Raw genomic sequence first — 20014 nt, forward strand, 5'->3', positions numbered from 1 at the left:
TCGTGACTAATATAAACAAAGAACATGAATACATGATGGATAATTTTTTTTTTACTCATTGTACTTTTAGCAATAATCCGCGTACGCAGTAAATAGACACATTTTAATTTCAACAGATGATAGAACTCAATTGAAAGATATTTGTTTATAGAAACAAACTTTTTCTAGATAAACAAATTGTTCGGTGATAAATTTTATCATTTATAAAGTTAATTCTTAAATATAAAATCATTAAACATTATAAATTTATTAAGAAATGTGCTGTTAATTAATTGTTGTATAACAAGTTTTTAATAATATTATTTTTGTTTCTGTTTTATAAAAAAAAAATTAGTCAAAATGAAAGACTACAGTGCCGAAGCATTGAAAAACATTGTACAAAATGCTCGAAATGCTTTTAATACCGGTAGAACAAAAGATTTAAAATTCCGAAAAAAACAATTGAAGGCGTTAGCGAGATTATACCGGGAGAATACAAATGCAATGATTGAAGCATTATCCATAGATTTACATAAAAGTAAACAAGAATCAATATTAACTGAAGTATTTTTCATGATAAATGATGTTGAAGATTTAATAGCAAATTTGGATAAATGGGCTAAACCAGAAAAACCACCTACAGGTCTTGCAAATATGTTGGATAAGGCATGCATTTATAAAGATCCCTATGGTGTGGTGCTAGTCATGGGTGCATGGAATTATCCATTACAATTAACTTTATTACCAACAGCAGCGGCAATTGCTGCTGGAAATTGTGTAATTATAAAGCCATCTGAGATATCAACAGCTAGTGCAAAATTAATGGAAGATCTAATCCCAAAATATTTGGACAATGAATGCTATCAAGTTGTTAACGGTGGGGTGGAAGTTACTACTGAGTTACTAAAACATCAATTCGACTATATTTTCTTTACTGGTTCAACGACTGTGGGAAAAATTGTTCATGCTGCTGCAAATAAATACTTAACGCCTACAACTTTAGAATTAGGTGGGAAAAGGTAATGTTTTGTTTTTATTTTTCAAGCAATTAACAAATTACACACTTAATTAGATTTAATTTATTATTCATATTTAAGTGTTTTATTATTATCCATTAATGTTTCATAGCAAAATATGTTCTACTTTTTATTAAGCAAACAATAATCATTTTAGACTTAATCTGCGGAAAAGTTTACGGTTAATTTAATATTTATTGTAATAAGTAACCCTTATAATTATAAATTTTTATATCATATCAGAATTTTCGCAAACTGATAAAATGGGATTCACCAGGGAATCCTTTTAGGAATATAGATTTGCAAAGAAATCAGAAATATCTATTAGATAATTTTAATTCTATCTGTCATAAGCTCAAAAATTTTATAATTTTAAAAAACAATTTTAAATTATTTAACGTGATTCACTTTATTTATATATTTACGGAATTTTTTTAATTATAATGACAGATATCCGATATTACTTAAACTTGCTATTAATAATTCAAAATTATCGAATTATTAAAAGAAATCAGAGAGTCATCAAAGAATTTTGATATATGATTATTGTAGCAATTTTGACTTCTATGTTCATATTTGCCTCTTAAAAGGAACACTCTCTAAAAACATCTGGGGTTCATAAACATCTGATAGATGAGTACTGGTGACTCAGAAGTAGGTGGTCGTTAGTTCGGTATTGGTGAGGTGTTGCGATTTCTGCTAAGATGTGTCAATCAAGGATTCAAGTTAGGAATATTAAATTTTAATTTTTTTTTGTTGGTTAGACATAAAAATAATGTAGTTTTAAGCTCATAACAAATTATCAGAAATCCTGACGGACCGCAACATCAGAGAATATATTAGGTATGTTTACAGAGAAGATAGGACTGGTCCATTGATCTAAGTTCCCCGAAAATTATTTTTGAATAAAAAAAGTATTCATAATTTTTCTGGCATTTAGAGAATTTTGACCGAAAACATTTGTCCGTGGGGGTTTCATAAGGGGGCAAAAAAGTATACGGAAACTCATGTTGTCTAGTTGAAAAGTAGAAAGGGTTACACAGATAACAGTTTTGGTGCAACAGCACTTTAAGCCTTATCGGCTTAAAACTTTGTATAAGTAATTTCTGTTACTTAAGTCAACAACACAGAGGGATTTTTGTCTAAATTAAGCCTTTCCGAGATAATGCACTTTTTAATAAAATAAAATTAGGAACCTATCATGGGCGAGAAGTAAGGCAATCTATGAAAATTAGTTTAGCGAATTTTCCCTTTTATCTTGTAGAGAATATCTACTACCTAGTTCTATCTTTTTCGAAGTTTTTAATGCTTAGAATTAACAGACAAAACTTCGTTTTCTTAAAGTTTTGGGTAAGATATCTCGAAAATGACTCAATTTAGACAAAAATCTCTCTAGAATGTATTGACTCAAGCCACAGAAAATATCTATACACAGAATGTCCCGTCACTCAATGGGTATAGTTTAAGAGCGTATATTTTTTGGACAATTTTAAGTCGAAAGTGCCTTATATACTTTTGTCCAAAATCCAAGGAGCTATGAGCCTTAGCTTAAGGAGCTATGTATATAGGGCACTTTCGGCTTAAAATTGTCTAAAGAATACGCTGTTAAGCTATGTCCATCGAGTCACGGGACATCCTGTATATAAAGTTTGGTAAAGTGTTTTTGCACTCTTACCAAAAAAAAAAAAATATGAGTGTAACCTAACCTGCTTTTCAGCTTGGCAATATGATTGTTCGCATATTTTATAATAAAGATACAGAAAAAAATCTCGGTCCGGCTCGTACCCCGACCCGTATTGCACTATTAATGCGGTTATTAGAAATTCTGATCTGAAAAATTTATATGAGACATAATTTACGGGCCCGATCAAAATTTCAGATAATCTGCTGTAGACCTCAAGGTGCTTGACGAGTTTGTAAATCCAGATGACAAAACTAGGTCAATAGCTAAAACTCTGAAAATTTTATGTAGCTATAATAATTATTCACATATTCGACAAGGTTAAAGAAGTAGTATTTTGAAAAAATTTAAATTTTAAAATTAGAATGCATCAAAAATTTAAAAAACAACACGTATTGTGTTAATGAATTGCATAAAATATATTTTTTTATCACGGAAATTTTTTATTCAATATTAAATATTTATTTTCTGTGCTAAGAGGAAAAAAATTTCTCATAGAAACAAAACAAAAAAAATCATACTCAACCAAATATTAAATGAAAATTTTTTTAACATAAAATATTACCAAAACAGCTGTATCTATGCGAAAAATCATCGAATTTCGAACCGCAATAGCTTGTTTGAAATTTCCACTTTCTAGTTTTGGAATCTATTGCTCAAAAATTATTATCACCCCTTGCTGCTTTGCACGGAAGGTTAAAAGAGAAAGAAATGGTATCCCTTTTACCTAAAGTTTAGAAGCGTACCAAAATTTATAAAATTATTTTACAACAAATTTGTGAAGAATTAAGACCTTGAAAGCTTGTTAATTTTGCTTAAAAATGAGCTATAAAAAAATCCCATATGAGCTTTTGGAACCAACGTATTCGCTTTCCAACCAAAATTGACACTGAATTTAAAATCCTGTATCTCTTGAAATAAATAATCATTGCATTGAAATTTTTTTCACATCATTCGAAAACTGGCTTCTTCTTTTACTACTCTCCCACTTTTTCTTGTCTGTTATGAAATAATTTAAAACTATAAGTGGTCGATTAGACCTTGTCAGCCAGATCAATAAATTTCTCATTTGCACTAATTGTAAGTAAACTACCACCTTTGAATTTGATGAAAAGTATTTAGTTTTCGGGACTTGTCTCTGGACCAAAGTAGGAATTTTTCGAATTTAAACGAAAAATATAATTTTAAGGGAAGGTGTTAACATTTTTTATATGAAAATATTAAAAATTATAAAATCTGTTTGAAGAATTTTGAAAACAGCACCATCAAAGATATTGTACTATTATTTTATCTATGAGCACCATCATAAAATTTATTAAGATTTGAGAAAAATACATACATAAAATACAAAACTTCTTTATCATAATAGTCGTGTCATTTTAGCATTTCATAGAGAATTTTTTTGTACCTCAACCTATCGAGCCAGTTTTTTTTTTTTTTTTTTTTTTTTTTTAAATGATCAGGAAGGTCTATATATTGGAATCTACATCTACCTTTTTGCCGCTAGAAAGTTTTGGTTTTTGCTATCTGCCCAATAATTGTGCTATGGGCCTATTGCCAATCCTGTCCACAGAAAAAGTGTTGTAAATAAGAATATGATATAAATTCATGACTAAAAAATTCGCATTTGATAACACATGACTAATTCAATAGACCTCATAATAAATATAAGTACTTAAGTTGGTTTATTTTTTCTTTGTTTACTACAAACTGTATGGAAATAGTTTCTGCAAAAAAGAAAAATAAACACGACGCGACGCCTAAAATAACACAACACCTGCAAAAGGCACTTTCTTGACACTTACTCCTACTTACTCAACTACCTGGCTTAATTTGAAGGCGCTGTACACGTACGTAAAGTTTTAAAAAGGTCGAATAAAGTGGTTTATTCTAAAACAAGTAAAATTAAAAAAAATATACGAGAAATTATTTTCTACTTTGATGATGAATTTTGTTATAACTTCATGAATGCAGACGAAAAATAAGAATAAAATTTTTCGATAGCTGAAACAAAATTTTCGATTTTTTGAAAATTACTCCAGATATCAAAAAATTTTATTCTTCTTGTCTTATATTGTCAAGTTATAACATAATTTACCATCGAAATTGAAATAAAATACTTTTTAAATTTGTGATATATGTACCGTGATATATACATCCTTAATTAGTCGGACACAACGGGTTTTTTTTATTTTCAATAACTTAATAAGGTTTTAAGTTTAAAAAAATAGTTTAAACTTAAAAAATAGTTTTTTTTAATTTCCACCGACTAGTTTTCTCTCTTTACATTATTTTTTTAAGGATCTTATGGTCTGAATTTCATTCTCCTTTTTTTGATTATAATTTTCACCGCTACCGACATAAAATGATCAAATAATCGAAAGCTATTGTTTTCGTTAAAACACATTAAAAATTTAAATAAAGCCTTATAATAATAAGAAAAATAAATATAGGTTTTATTTTCAAGAAGCAATAATATGATGCTTTTTCACCTAAGTACGTAGTTTAATTAACATTTTTTTTATTGATAGTTAACTATAATTAAAAGAAATATTTATAATTAATTGTTGTAAAAATGTTGATTATTCATGTAGACATGCTAGAGAAATAAAACTTGCCCTTGAAATTATTACGTCAAAACCATTCTGCCCTTGTATAAAGTTTCTAAATATGATATAGGAGCCTAGCTGCAGTTCGTTAAATGGCATGCTTCCTTTCATTTAAAATAACGAAAAAATAAATTTTATGGGTTGCAAGAAAATATTCTATGAAATAAATAGGTCGCAGAAGAAAATAATTAACGCATCATTGTATTAGGCAGTTCTAATTCATTGAATAATATTTTGGAAGGGTAGATATTTTGGGTTCTTTTTCCACCCCATTAATATTATTGAATCGGATCGTTTATAAAACAAGGCCAAATAGATGTTAATAGCAATTTTCAATTTTAGTTGGGATTTCATGCGAAAAATTCTACAAAAAGGCTTAACTACATCGAACAGAGGAACCTTATTTGGGGGGGGGGGGGCTTGTTAATAATAACACTATGGACGGATTAATATTGGCACTTACACTTCGCTTATAGCAACGCTCTAAAATACTTCTCAGTTTATTATATATACTATTCCCAGAACTAATTGATTATTTGATGCGGGAAAAAGTTAATTATGAATTTGTTTTAATAGTTATAGATATACTGGCATGGCGCTTAATCTTAAACCGTTTCAATTATCCAAAGCCTGCTATTTTATGAGAGCCTTAAATTATTAGAATGTAAACATATTTTTAATTATTGTACGAATTTATTCTATATTTTAAATACAAAAAAATAAATTTCAAAAAATACAAATATGTATTTGCCCCGTTTTCAAAAATAAGGTTATTGCCCCAATTTCATCATTTTAAATGTATTATATTAATAATTTAAAAAAACTAATATTTCTTCACAATGAAACAAAAATATTTTATGAAATTGATTGCCTACTGTACTGGTACAATAACATAGTAATCTTAATTATAAAGAGATTATAAATGATTAATTACAGAAAGAATTTGTATAAAGGGTGTCTCAGTGCATTCGGTTTTGTATTTTTGAATTATGATACAATTAATCTGGTAACAGTAAGGCCTTGTAAAACTAGCCTTTCAATGTTAAAGTATTTAACACGATATTGAAAACGATACTTAGCAACGCTGCGTTTGTGATCAATTTTATAGCAGATAGATGATTTGTGCTTTTAGTATATTTTGCCATTTCAAACAAACCTATCTACGGAGTATTTATCTATTTTTTTTGTTGGTAATCCTATCACATACTTACGGAGTATTTTCTTTGGGGATATATGAAGTAGTTAGATCACTAGAAGCATTTTCCGTATTATTGTCAGTATACGCTCCCAAATGCCCGATACAAAGATCGAAATTTTTATTTTCCGATTATGGCTCATTTCAGGTAGCCTCGAGCTCATAGGATAAAAAAGCACGGTTAAACACAAATGGTATAAAATTACCTTTCCCATAAAGCTAATATCATTGCGATTATCACTGTTGAGTTTATTTTCGTTTTATAAAAAGTAACTTTAAAAAACCATCCAATATATTTAAAAATACTAATTTTGGAATAAAAATAGTCTCTCTTTTACTTTTTGCCAAGTACTCCAGGGAATGTACGAAAAAAAAAAAACACAATTCATGCTATCGAGAAGCACAAAACTTGACCGGATAGAAGAAAAAATTCTAAGACAGATAGCATTTTTTGCATCTTTCCAGTTGCTGCAGAACATAATCTTAAAAAAATCAGAAAAGGAAATCGGGTATCTTTCTTAGAATTTTTTCTTCTACCCGACCAAATTTTTTGCTTCTCGATAGCATGCTTTCGAATTTAATCATTGTTTCATTCATAAAATCCATGAACTAAAGGTCAAAGGTATGGAAGTTTGCAGGATTTTTAATAAATCATAACCTTGGAACAAAAAACATTCAATTTTTTGAATTTTTTTTATTACTAGCGTCTTGCAAATTTCCTACAATTTTTTTTTTTGCCTTCCGTGTATGTAAAACGAAAGTCATTAACAACACAATACGAAAAAAAAAAATGCAGAAAGTTTGCAACCTTCGAAAAGATTAGGAGATTGTTTCCTTTTCTTTAATTGCATTCCATTAAACTTCCTGCCATTTTTTATACATGTTATGTTAACAATGACTCTCTTTTAACACACGACAGACAAAATAAAAATTATTGAAACACGAAAATTGAAAAATTGTATTGTATATACGTTGGATGTTGCAAGGTTACGATTTATTATACTTTGAATATTAGTCAATACTTTTCAAACAATAAAAATGCTGAAGAGCATACGCGGTTAGATTAACACAAATTTTCTTTTAGTATCTGCCGGTCTATATAAATTTTCCACCAAATTTCCTAAAAACAGCTTTTGTAAATTGATTTAAACGAATTTTACAACATATTATGAATCATTTAAAAATAAGCATGGGTATTGTTCGTTATTAAATGTTTTATGGTACTAAACATGAATACTAAATTTTAAGCACTTAAAATTAAAATTTAAATCCATATTATCATAATATTTGCAAATTAGATTCATATCAAGCAAATAAAGTTGTTGACATTTTCATATTGTTACCAACTACATATACTCAACCAAAGTACTACACAAAATTTTACGAAAATTTGAAACAGATACATGTCTGTGAAAAATAATCGAATTTAGAACCCCGATGGCTTGTTTGAAAACTTTTACTAACTAGCTTTGGAAGATGATTATTTCAAAAGATACAGGATTTTAAATCCAGAAGTGTCAAATTTGCTTGGAAAGCAAATATTTTGGTGTCAAAAGCTCGTATGGGAATTTTTTATAGCTCAATTTTAAGAAAAATAAACATGCTTTCGAGTGGATTATAAATTTGTTGAAAAATAATTTTTAAAATTTTGGAACGCTTCGAAACTTCATATAAAATTTAGGGCTAACATTTCTCACTTTTTCAGCCCTCCGCGCAACCCGACAAAGGGTGGTACAAATTTATTTTCAATAGATTCCAAAACTAGAAAGTACAAGTTTTCAAACGAGCTATTGCGTGATTCTAAATTCGATGATTTTTCGCAGAGATACAGCTTTTTCAAATTTTGGTAAAATTTTGTGTTAAAATATTTTCTTTAATACTTTGGTTGAGTATATATTTAGGTACGCTTAATTAGCAACATTATGATAAAAAATATTATTTATAATGATAAAAATATCCAAGCCCCACCTTAATTATTGCAATTGAAATTCATTAAAATTAATTATATGCTTCCATAAAAACATAATTAAATTTTTACTTTTATCTTTTGTATTTAAATTAAATTAACTAAAATAATATAAATAAATGTAATTATTAATTAAACCAGATGAAAATTCTGTACAAAAAATTAACAGTTTTACCTAACACGGTCGAATTACTGTTACTAAGTGTTTGCAACTTTCCATTATTAGATCCCGAGCTCTACATGGACACCCCTACCAGGGAAAGTATGTTTCCAAGAAAAATTTTCTTCCATTGTAAATATCTCAAAAACTATGCATTTTACGTAACAAATTCAAGGCATCTAAATTACAGCAAAATATAAAGCAAGGCGATTGATCGTTCTTCTCGATTTAGCAACATTTTGATATCACTTAAAGTGAAAAGATATGTTCGTTTTTGCAATTTATCTAATTTATTAAAAATAATACAAGTACTCATATTCAATATTGTCTAAACAGGGTATTTCAACAATTAGCTCAATCAGTTGTTTATTCGTGAGTTCACTATCAACGCCCTTGCAATGCCGATTCGTTAGAAACAATTTTTAACGATACTTTAAACGATTAAAACTATTTCAAGTTCTATATTGTTACTTTTAGAAACGCCTTTAGATTGAGAAGAAATGGCGTTAAATTGTTTCCAAATATATATGTAAATAGCAAGGTTACAAGATGAATGTGATATGTAAAGTTATATATATAAAGATCAATAATTATTTAGTAATTTTAAATTTTATAGTCTTCAAGGTTAAATTATATTATACACTGTTCACCTTGGCAGAGATTTCTTCTGATTTAAATAGAAATAAAATTATGAACCTTTGTCTGCAAAATAAAATTGACCTTAAAAGTAATCATGGGAACAAATAAAGATTATTAATTAAATGATAAAATTAATTTTCGAATTTTTAATTAACTTCTAGATTTTAGAAACTTTTGAAAAATTTTTATTTTTTATAATGCAGACTGAAGCTGAAACAAATCGTATGTACCGAATATTGAGTAACGGATACGCCATCTAGTACTGAGTACTGAAACGTTACTCACGAATTTATCTCGTTACTCGCATTTTTCGAGACTAAAATTTTGTATGTAGAATATATACACTTTGATTTAAACAGTTGAACTATAAGACTATAACTGACATAAAATCTCACCAATTGAAATTTTATTAGGTAATATGTATAAAAAATATACAGTTTAACTATAACTTATAGTACTAACGCAGACCGCTAACAACTGACAACGGCTCTGTGGGTCCTATCAAGTGGATTGTGGAAGCATGACCGATCGTATGCGTCTGAAACCCCCATCAAAAATATATTCTATGGTTCAAAAAATATAGGTCACAACATTTTCAACCCGTAGAATCGTGCAAGCGCTGGCAGTTGTTCTGTGTACTTTGAAATTTTTACTCGAGATATCAGTGATTTCCTATATTTTTTGTTTTACACAAATCTGCTTGGTCATTTTATGCGTTTTTATCTCGGAAAATATGGATTACGGAAAAATGAATGAGCGGATGAATCTGCATGAAACCATCAAAAATTCTATGGTTCAAAAACCATATAAAATGACCTATATCCCGAGTGCAATTTTTGAAAGCCCACAGATCCTCTGTTAGCACCGTCTTTATTAGTCAAATGCAATTGCCTTTGTAATTTGGCAATTCCATTTGATCTGCTAATAATTGTTAAAGCCATATGAAACATTCATGGATCAATCCTACTTTAAACTAAAATAATGTTATAATTTTTTTTTTCTAGTCCTGTATATTTAGATGAAACAGCCGACATTTTAACAGCAACAAAACGTATATTGTGGGGTAAATGTTTAAATGGTGGACAAACGTGTATTGCACCTGATTATTTAATGTGCACAAAGGAAATTCAAAGTAAAGTAGTTGAAGCAGTTAAAGAAATTTTACCCAAATGGTATGGTGATAACATTAAAGAATCGCCCGATTATTGTCGTATTGTTAACGATCGAAATTTCCAGTAAGTATTATTAATCTATAGCCGCTATTAACATGCTAATTTCACTCAGCAATCCATTTTTATTGCTCAAAACCTGTGGAATTTTTTGAAATCATGTATGCATTGTTCTAATTTTTAATCAATTAAAAATCCACGATGAAATTTTAGCGTCTCTTTTTGACATTAATTATCTATTAAAATGCTTTGCATACAGAGTTCTTTGGTTTTCTTAAATGTTTTAATCACTTTTTTTATTTCTACTATCGAAGGTTGATGAAATTGTCAAGGAATTCTAAAATTTTGTAAAAGTAAGGGAAAATAGTGAAATATTAAGAAACTAATGTTTTTATAATACAAATTAATATTTATAAATGAAGATTATTTCCAACTTAAAGGGTGGAACGGTGAAAAATGAAAGAATTTCAATTTGATAAAAGAGTAGAGATGGTGAATTTTCGAACTCTTCGAGTCAATTTCTTTAACTATTTTTATCTAATAACTGAGTACAAAGGAGTAGTTTAAGAGAAATTAAAAATTTTTTCTTAAAAAAATTGATATTATTATTAATGATTTTTAATTTTGTTAACGCAGGAGGTTAAGAAAATTATACGATGCAGAAAAGGTGGCATATGGCGGTGATAGTGACCCATCAGATAAATATATTGCACCCACAATATTAACAAACGTCTCACCAAATGATGCTGTTATGCAAGAAGAAATATTTGGCCCAATCTTACCAATAATTCCTGTACAAAATGCACAAGAAGCAATTGATTTTATAAATTCACGTCCAAAACCATTAAGTTTATACGTGTTCACAACTAACAATAAAATTAAAAATTTATTCTTAGAAAATACATCAAGCGGTAGTGTATGCATTAACGACACCGTAATGCAATTTGGCGTTGATACAATGCCATTTGGTGGTGTTGGTTTAAGTGGAATGGGTGCTTATCATGGTAAATACAGTTTTGATACATTCACACATCATAAATCAACGTTAATAAAAAATTTGGGTGCTTTGGGTGAAACATTGTCATCAGCACGATATCCACCATACAGTGATAATAAATTATTATTTTTAACAAATATGTTAAAGAAACGTCGTAGTTTTATACCATTTAAATATATCCCATATCTGGTTGTATTTGGCTTAGGTGTTGCATCAGTATTTATTGGTCAATATATTAAAAATTCAACTAGTTCAAATAAATAACAATTATTAAAGCGGCTTGTAAAATTCGAAAAAATTTCTTCGTAGGTTTTTTTTCATGTTTTTAATATTCAATATAGATTGTGGACTGAATCCAGTAAATGGACTGATATTTGTTTTACAAGGCACGTCTCTCTCTTTTTAGTGGTACATTTTGCTGATACTAGTGGTAAAAATATTACAAAAATATTTTTTACTGTAATAATTCCACTTCTATTGGAATGGAATCGTATCAAATATGAGATGTAATGAATTTATGAAATTCAATTGAAATTAAATGAAATTGGTCAATTGGTAAATGGAATTTAATTAAAAATTATTTCGATAATGACTTTTTCGAGTTTCAATCATCTTCAAAATTTTACTTTAATCTGATTGTTGAAAGTTCTAACATAAGTTGGAATAATTAAAAAAATTTCAACAAAATTAGTTTGTTAACTATGTTGATTAAATAAATTCATTTATTTTTGTACAGTAAGCACACAATCTATGATAGTTTTTATTTTAAATTCATGAAAATATAACCTCTTAAGATCAAAGGTGATCAAAGGGGTCACTGATTACTTAGCATTTATTTTTGTCATATATGTAATACTAAAGGTATATGGGCAGTTGGTACGGGAAAGAATGTCCAAACTTTACGGTGCCGACAATATTTGTTTTCTCTCTCGTTCGAGACATTTTATCTATACTGCGCATGCTTGAGAATTCTCTAAAATATGGTAACCATGGTTACCATTTAAAAATTTTAAATAGTGCGCACGAAAAATGCGCAGAGCTGACACATGCGATCGGAAGAGTGAGAGAACGATACACTATCTGTTTCACTTAGTCCGAACGCCTTCCACTTATAGGAACTGCCCATATACCTTTAGTATTACATATATGATTTTTGTACTAAAGTCACAATATTTTTGTTTTGTTTTATATTGGTTTAATATTTTTTAAAAAGATACCTGGGATTTATTTAAAATTTGGAACTATAATTTGTTTTTGGTGATGGCCAAATAATATTCAATATTTAAATTTTTAATACTTTGTTTTTCGTAATATCAATTATATTACTGTTGTCATTTACCAATTATGGACAGTTTTAGTAGGTCTCTCTCATGAAATGATAAAATAAACCCTTATTAACCTGTGTATTGATTTATAATTCATGTCGACGTTCAATTTATCAAATAAAATAACTTTAATAATTAAACGCAACTAAAAGCAAATACAGATAGATATAGGCACTATTTTATATGTAAATTTAAAGTAAATTTACACAAGTAAATTTACACATATTATGACGTCACGTCCGTTTTAAAATTTGAATTTCTCTCATTGAATTTGCATTTCACAAGTAAATTTAATAGGTTCAAGGGATAAAAACGCGTTTTTTATTTTAATAGGAGATAAGAGTTATTTTTTAGGTTTTTTGCAAAATAGCTTACAATATTATGTATATCAGCATTTAAGCTACTAAGAGTGTCCATATAAGTCCCTGTCAGCCATAAAAATTTATTTTCTTTACGTTTGTTAATTTTGTATATTATGTTTTTTAATGTTAGAAAATGTGAATATTTTTTATTTAAAAGAAAATAAAATGTATATAGGTATTGAATTTTATTGTTTTAATTAATCCCAGTTTAATTACTTGCGATTTCTTTGATAAATATGAAGCCATTAGAAAATGGGTTTATATTTATTTTAAAAAATATTATAGTGTATTTTCTAATTCTACTATGAGCACAATACAACGGTATCATGTTATTGTATTGCTAAAAAATTACATGCGTCAGCAAAATTTCGGAATGTTTGGTAAGCGGTAAAGAACATTAAAAATAAAGATGCATTCAGAACTGCAAATACCTCGAGCCGTCCAATTCCTTGACCAGCTCTACATTGAAATGCTTTTGCTTTAACTAGTAGCAAATAAAATTTTATAAAAAAAGGCATGTACGCCATTTTTCGTATTTCCAATATCAAAAGTAAAGTAAAGTACTGAGATTCATTTTTATCAACTATTTGCTAAAATTATATAAAAATCTGTTTATAAAATATACCATGACAATGCTAATCTATCTACAGAGCCCTATAATCATAAAAAAAAAGTTTAAGGATCAGATAAACATAACTAAATTTTATAAAATTATCATTGATCATTTTTTAAGGAATTGAACATTTTTTCATGTTTTCATGTTTCGGTATTTGTTAGAGATATAACACAAAATAATCGCAGATTCGAATTCCTGAAAGTCTTACTGGAATTTTGTCTGGTCACTAAAATATTTTATTTTAGTCGTATTTTAACCACACGGTGCATTTTATTTGGAAAAACATAAAAAAATCAGCAATAAATTATATGTGTGGCGTTTAAATAAAATTAAGATGGAAATGAAAGAGCCTATTTATTATTTTCAAGAAATACCAATATAATTAGAATATATTAGATTATATAATATTGCGTGACAAAAATGTTTATCTTGGACGTAAGTAAATTTGTTGGTCGATTAACTTATTTATAGAAATAACTAGTCGTTTCGCGTCCAATTTTATAAGCAAAATTAACTGTCTACCGCTAGACCTTAAGGCTTTTGATTTGACTTCGTTCTTTGATATCAAGTTCGTCTCGCTAAATACATGGTTTTAATAGGTATCTACTTGGGTTACTTGTTAAATATTGGTATTTAACAAGTTAAATTTACAAAACCTCGACAAATGATGTTTTTTCCTTGTAGCTCTCTACTAACTAAATCGATATTCTTGAAACATAGCTAAGAACACTCTCCATTAAATTACCTTGCAAAAAAATCAAAATCGTTTCATCCTTTTAGGAGCATATTATTGTTATTATTCACTGATCTCTTTATAACTGGATACAGGATCTATATGGCGTGAAATAAAATAAAATTAAGTATCTTTTATTGAAGCATCCTCGCCTCAGAATGAGTGGTTGGGAATTAAATAAAAACATTAAACGCTTTTTTTTTTTAGTTCTAGCCACTTATTTGGTGGCGCTAGTATATATCTCAAATTCAAAAATTAAAAATATAAATACTGTTTAAAAATGCTGTAATTAAGTGTAAAAAAATATTTAAAATAGAAAATAATATTGAGGTGTTTAAACGCAGTCCCCTCTGTTGATGACGTATTAATATGTGACCTGTCAGTTGGTGGCAGTTCAATGTACTGTTTACTACAGGTACAATTAATACCATACAGTATGTCAACAAGTCTGACAAGCAACATATTATGACGTCACGTCCGTTTTAAAATTTGAATTTCTCTCATTGAATTTGCACTTTTCTTAATTAATTTTAAGTAATTAAAAACATATTAATCACTAAAATAAACGTTTAGTTCAAATGTCCAGCCAATAAATTTACGGAAAAAAATATTTAAATTTCATGAATATTCCCTATTATCTTCCTATCTCGATATTGATTATATTGAAGCATGGGTGGCCGGGAACTAAAAAAACATTCAACGCATGCTATATGTTTTATTTTTTTAGTTCCAGTCACTCATTTGGTGCCGCTAGTATATATCTATATATTTCAATTCATAGGGTTCTCTATCTATAGACATTTTCATTTTAAAAGGTAATGACTTTTTATTTCGGACAGTTTGTTAAAAAAACTAATGTGATAAAATATCTTGTATCTTTGTCCAACTTATTACTGTCTGTCCGAAACAATAATTAATTGTAATTGAAATGAAAAGGTCTATATGTTCTATATTTATGTGAACATGGCATTACTATACTCTGTACTTGAATAAGTCTGTGATTAGTTACTGAAAAAATTTACTCCCTTGAAGTATTATGTCAAAACATAGTTTTATCTTTGTTTAACATGTTTTTAGTCCCTTTATGACATTTCATTTCTACGAATTTTAGCTATAGTTGACTTGACTAGTTGACTCATAATTTGACAAATACTTTAATTAATGAGTGACAAAAAATAGTTAATAAAAAATGTTTGCTTCAAATCCAAGTTATACAAAATTAAAAACAAATTTACGATTAGCAATAAATCGATTAAAGTTATTAGGTAAGAAAAAATCAGAGCTTGCTCAAAAATCACGCAAAGAAATTGCTGAATATATTGCAAATGGTAAAATTGAACGTGCTAAAATTCGTGTAGAATGTATTATCAGGTAAATTATTTAATTTTTTTGCTTTAAAATTAATGTATGAAATTTTATTAATTTTGATTGAATTACTTTTAGGGAAGACTATCTTGTGGAAGCAATGGAATTACTTGAAATGTATTGCGACTTATTAGTTGCAAGATTTGGTTTGTTAACTCAAATGAAAGAATTGGATGAGGGGCTTGCTGAGTCAGTTTCTAGTATATTATGGGTTGCACCTCGATTACAAGCCGATGTGCCTGTAAGTTAGAAGTTAAGCCTTGTAATTTTCGTATTAGTGGAAATTAATTATATATTCTTAAATAGGAAATGAAAATTATATCCGATTTATTAACACATAAATATGGTAAACAATATGCAGAGGCTTGTCGCAGTGATAGTATTGCAACAATCAGTGATAAATTACGCCATAAAATGTCTGTACAAAGCCCACCAAAATTATTAGTTGAAAAATATTTGATTGAAATTGCTAAAAACTATAGTATTCCATACGAACCTGATCCAGAAGTGATGAAAGGAGAACGTGGCGTCGATGCATTGTTAGATATTGGTGAACGAAATGACACTAATAACTTAGGTGGTGGTGGTGGTGGTATGCCACAACCACCTGGATTTATAGGATTTCCACAACCACCACTATTACCAGTAAATTCTGGAATGGGAGGAGGCTATACACCTTTTAATTATCCAGTAAGTAAATTTAATTTTAGATTTCTTGTTCACTGGAAGTTACTATTCCCAACAAACGGTATGGAATGACAAATATAATCTGACCGCCAACCATTTAACTTTGGTCGAATTTATTATTTTTATAGATCTCCGGTTGTTTTTGGGTGCATCTTGTTCAGGAAATTCCCCTGATCATTTTGGTACCTTTTTTATTGTCCAAACGATAAGAAAAATGTTTTTAATTGGGAAAAACAGTTTGTTTATTTCATGCGTAATTTAAGTTGTGTCTGTGCACAACGAGTCAGAATGGAGGAGGGATTTGAAATTCGAATAGGAAGAATCCAAAACACTTTCATTTAGATGCTTCAATACGAACTTGTTTCATAACAATACTGCCGATTTTATCACAGGTTTTAGGTGGCTAAATTTGTATAATATATTGTTTAAGTTTTCAAATGATCCATCCACTCTGGGATGAGAATAAAATAAACAAACCGTTTTTATTCTAATTAAAAATATTTTTCTTATCGCTTGGACGTAAAAAAAGCAGCAAGATGATCAAGGGAATTTCCTGAACGAGGCACTCAAAAAAGTTGGAGATCTATAAAAATAAAAAATGCGACCAAATGGGTGGCGGCGTGACTAATAAATACATTGCAAGAAACGAATTTAAAGTGTAGGCCTTTCATTATCCGCCTCGCTTAGTATTTATTTATCATGTTTCAACGCAAAATATTTAAATTAAATTTTAAATTTTTTAACCCACGAAACAAAAAGGGTGTGTTAGCGCCTAAACGGATGAACCGATTTGGATTTTTTTGTTTCGTTTGAAAGGTGTTTTACTGGGGAGTGTTCTTAGCTATGTTCCAACTGCGAGTTTAGGGTTCCGTACTCGGAACAACTAAAAAATCGGCGATGATCCTCAAAATCGATTCAGTTTGGAAAAGGCTCTAATGAAAAAGGTGATTTAATGGAGAGTGTTCTTAGATAAATTTCAAATGCCAGTTTAGGGTTCCGTACCCGAAAAATTTATCGGTTTTTTTTTTTAAATTTTTTAATTTTCACTTGTTGATTCTGAAGGCATGATTTATTTAAAAAATGGACAGTTCTATATTCGAGTTATTTTAGCGAGGCCAACCTTGAGAACTTCAAAGTGTGTTTTCGAGCCTAGTAGTACAATTTAATTAATTCGAATTTAAAATTTTACTAAATATAAGTTATTTTAAAGCACAATTAAAATATCGAACCAGTTAAATTAAACTGGGTGCTTTTAAAACGTACTTTGTTTTTTCCAAACTTGGTCTCTTTAAAATAACCTCGGTATGGTTTTCCAGACGTTCCTCAGATCACATAGTTTCCTTGAAATGATATAAGTTGTAATTGTTTATCCATCGTATGCAGAAATTGTAGCTTCCATGGATGAGGAGATATAGAAATATCTCTAAAATCTGTTTTAAGAATTTGATTCGTTTTAATTTTATTCATGAAAATGTTTCCGATAACTTCGTGGTAGTTTTTGAGATTTTAAGAAAAAAAGCAATATTTTACCAAAATCAGCGTTGTTCATATTTTTTCTTAAATAATTTAGCAAAGGATATTAACGAGCTATGTTATTTTTGATCGTAATATCAAATTATGGATTATAATTTAGTTTGACAAGGGCAAATAATTGGGCTAACTTGAACTTAATATAAAGCGGAAAACTTACAGCTTTCACGTTTTGAGCGTCAGCTTTGTTTGCTTTTCATGCTTTTTAACATTGCCTAAAAACATAGAGTAATACTATTGCATCGGTTTGAATATTAAATTCTCATTCTATGTCTGGTTAAGTCTCAGGGAAAGATTAAACTTAATGTGAAAATTGTTGAAATTCAAAAAGTCATTCAGCAATCATTTCTTAAAAATATTTTACACTGTATAGAGATAAGAAAGTTATTTGGATCGTTAAAATAGATTTTTAATTTTTTTAGAATCCGTCTCCATCAAATAGTGGTGGTTTTGTCGTACCCCATTCAAAACCATCAACACCAAGTGCTCCAAAAGTACCATATGGTGCTCCGTTATCGTATAACATACCACCGGGAGCTGAAACAAAGGATTTAAACACGAATTTCATGTTGGTAAGTATTAACTGATTTGTATTATTTTTGGTAAAATGCATGATGATGTATTTCGATTTTTCGATTATATTTTCGATGGTAAGTAGCCAGAAAAGGATCTGCAATTAACTTAATTAAACATTCACATTTTTTGTATAGGATTTTGATGACGATATTCCGCCCCCTTCTTATGATTCTGTATCACCAGATGAAAATCAACAAGTAAGTAAACTAATAATTGATCATTTTGTTCCTTTTACAGTAATCAAATTCATTGAGCATTAATCAAATTATGTAACCATTATTTGAATATGTAAATCATGAACATCAAAACGATCAATTTTCTGATTTCATTTTTAAGATGAATAAGTCATTTTTTTCACTTTTTACGCCTTGACGTTCTCATTCATTCCAGTTCGTTCTTAATCCGAGATTTTAAGTTCCCATTTCATGTACGGTAAGCTCAAAAATGATCATTGAAATATCGTAAAATCAATCGACTACTGGCTGTTAGACTACTATTCGGCGTTATTAAAATATAAATTTTTTCTTTTTTTAGAATATAAATAAAAATGTGCCCTATGGTAAACCTAAGCCACAACCACGGTCTAAAATGCCACCACCAAGTGATTACCCTGAATTACCAGAATTACCTAATGTACCATCTGATAATTTATCAACTAATAAAGAAGACGATATTGATTTTGATGATCTGGCTAGAAGATTTGAAGAACTTAAAAAGAAAAAATAAATATTGGAAAAATGGATTTGCTGTAGAAAAAATTGTGCTTAATTAATTATATATTATTATAACATTTTTTTAATATTCAGGATTGGTATTTTGTAACATTTTTAAAGCTTTCAAACTTCAATTGTTTTATGGAAATTTAATTTGAAGATCGAATAAATATTGATCCTAATCTGATTTTATTTGATAATATTTTAAATATATCTATATTTTTATTATATTATGTATTTTAATTTACTTGTTAAAAATATTTTGTTATCTTGTAAATTAAATTTCAGCTAATTTTATAAAATAATGTTTTTATTTTTTAAATGAATTAATCCAAAAGAGTGTAAACATGTCAAGTTTGACATTATAACGGCTTTTAAAAAACTTTTAGTGGTGTTTTTGTAAACTGTGGAACTCTGTATAGGTGAGTAATCTGAAATAACTAATCAATCGAATCCTGTATGTTCTTCCGGATTTGTATTATTTGAAAAATTCTTATTAATGATAATGGTGTACTAAATGGTAACCTTGAGGTCAAAACGTACTTTTAGATTTTTGTATTTTAACGTTGTTATTTTGTTTGCTGTATATCGAAAAGTCATTTGTAACACCATATGCCAAAAAGAATTTGCATCATTCTCAATTTGCAGCATACATTTATTTGTATAAGTTCCGTATAGTGAATTTAATGCGTGGTA

At 28.6% G+C, this 20014-nt stretch overlaps 2 protein-coding genes across 2 annotated transcripts; both read left to right on the forward strand.

Moving 5' to 3' along the window:
* The first annotated feature begins 276 nt into the window (after positions 1 to 276).
* On the forward strand, positions 277 to 11965 carry LOC123304776 (aldehyde dehydrogenase, dimeric NADP-preferring-like). The gene is made up of 3 exons (XM_044886386.1): positions 277 to 998; positions 10250 to 10480; positions 11051 to 11965. The coding sequence occupies exons 1-3, from the start codon at positions 340 to 342 to the stop codon at positions 11673 to 11675; spliced, it is 1515 nt and encodes a 504-aa protein (XP_044742321.1). The 5' UTR covers positions 277 to 339; the 3' UTR covers positions 11676 to 11965.
* A 3641-nt stretch (positions 11966 to 15606) lies between these two features.
* Positions 15607 to 19412, forward strand: LOC123304919 (IST1 homolog). Its single transcript, XM_044886470.1, has 6 exons — positions 15607 to 15818; positions 15891 to 16053; positions 16119 to 16502; positions 18452 to 18601; positions 18740 to 18802; positions 19140 to 19412. The coding sequence occupies exons 1-6, from the start codon at positions 15637 to 15639 to the stop codon at positions 19329 to 19331; spliced, it is 1134 nt and encodes a 377-aa protein (XP_044742405.1). The 5' UTR covers positions 15607 to 15636; the 3' UTR covers positions 19332 to 19412.
* Positions 19413 to 20014: the final 602 nt, after the last annotated feature.

The sequence above is a fragment of the Chrysoperla carnea genome, chromosome 1 (assembly GCF_905475395.1).
Source record: "Chrysoperla carnea chromosome 1, inChrCarn1.1, whole genome shotgun sequence".
Lineage (NCBI taxonomy): Eukaryota > Metazoa > Arthropoda > Insecta > Neuroptera > Chrysopidae > Chrysoperla > Chrysoperla carnea.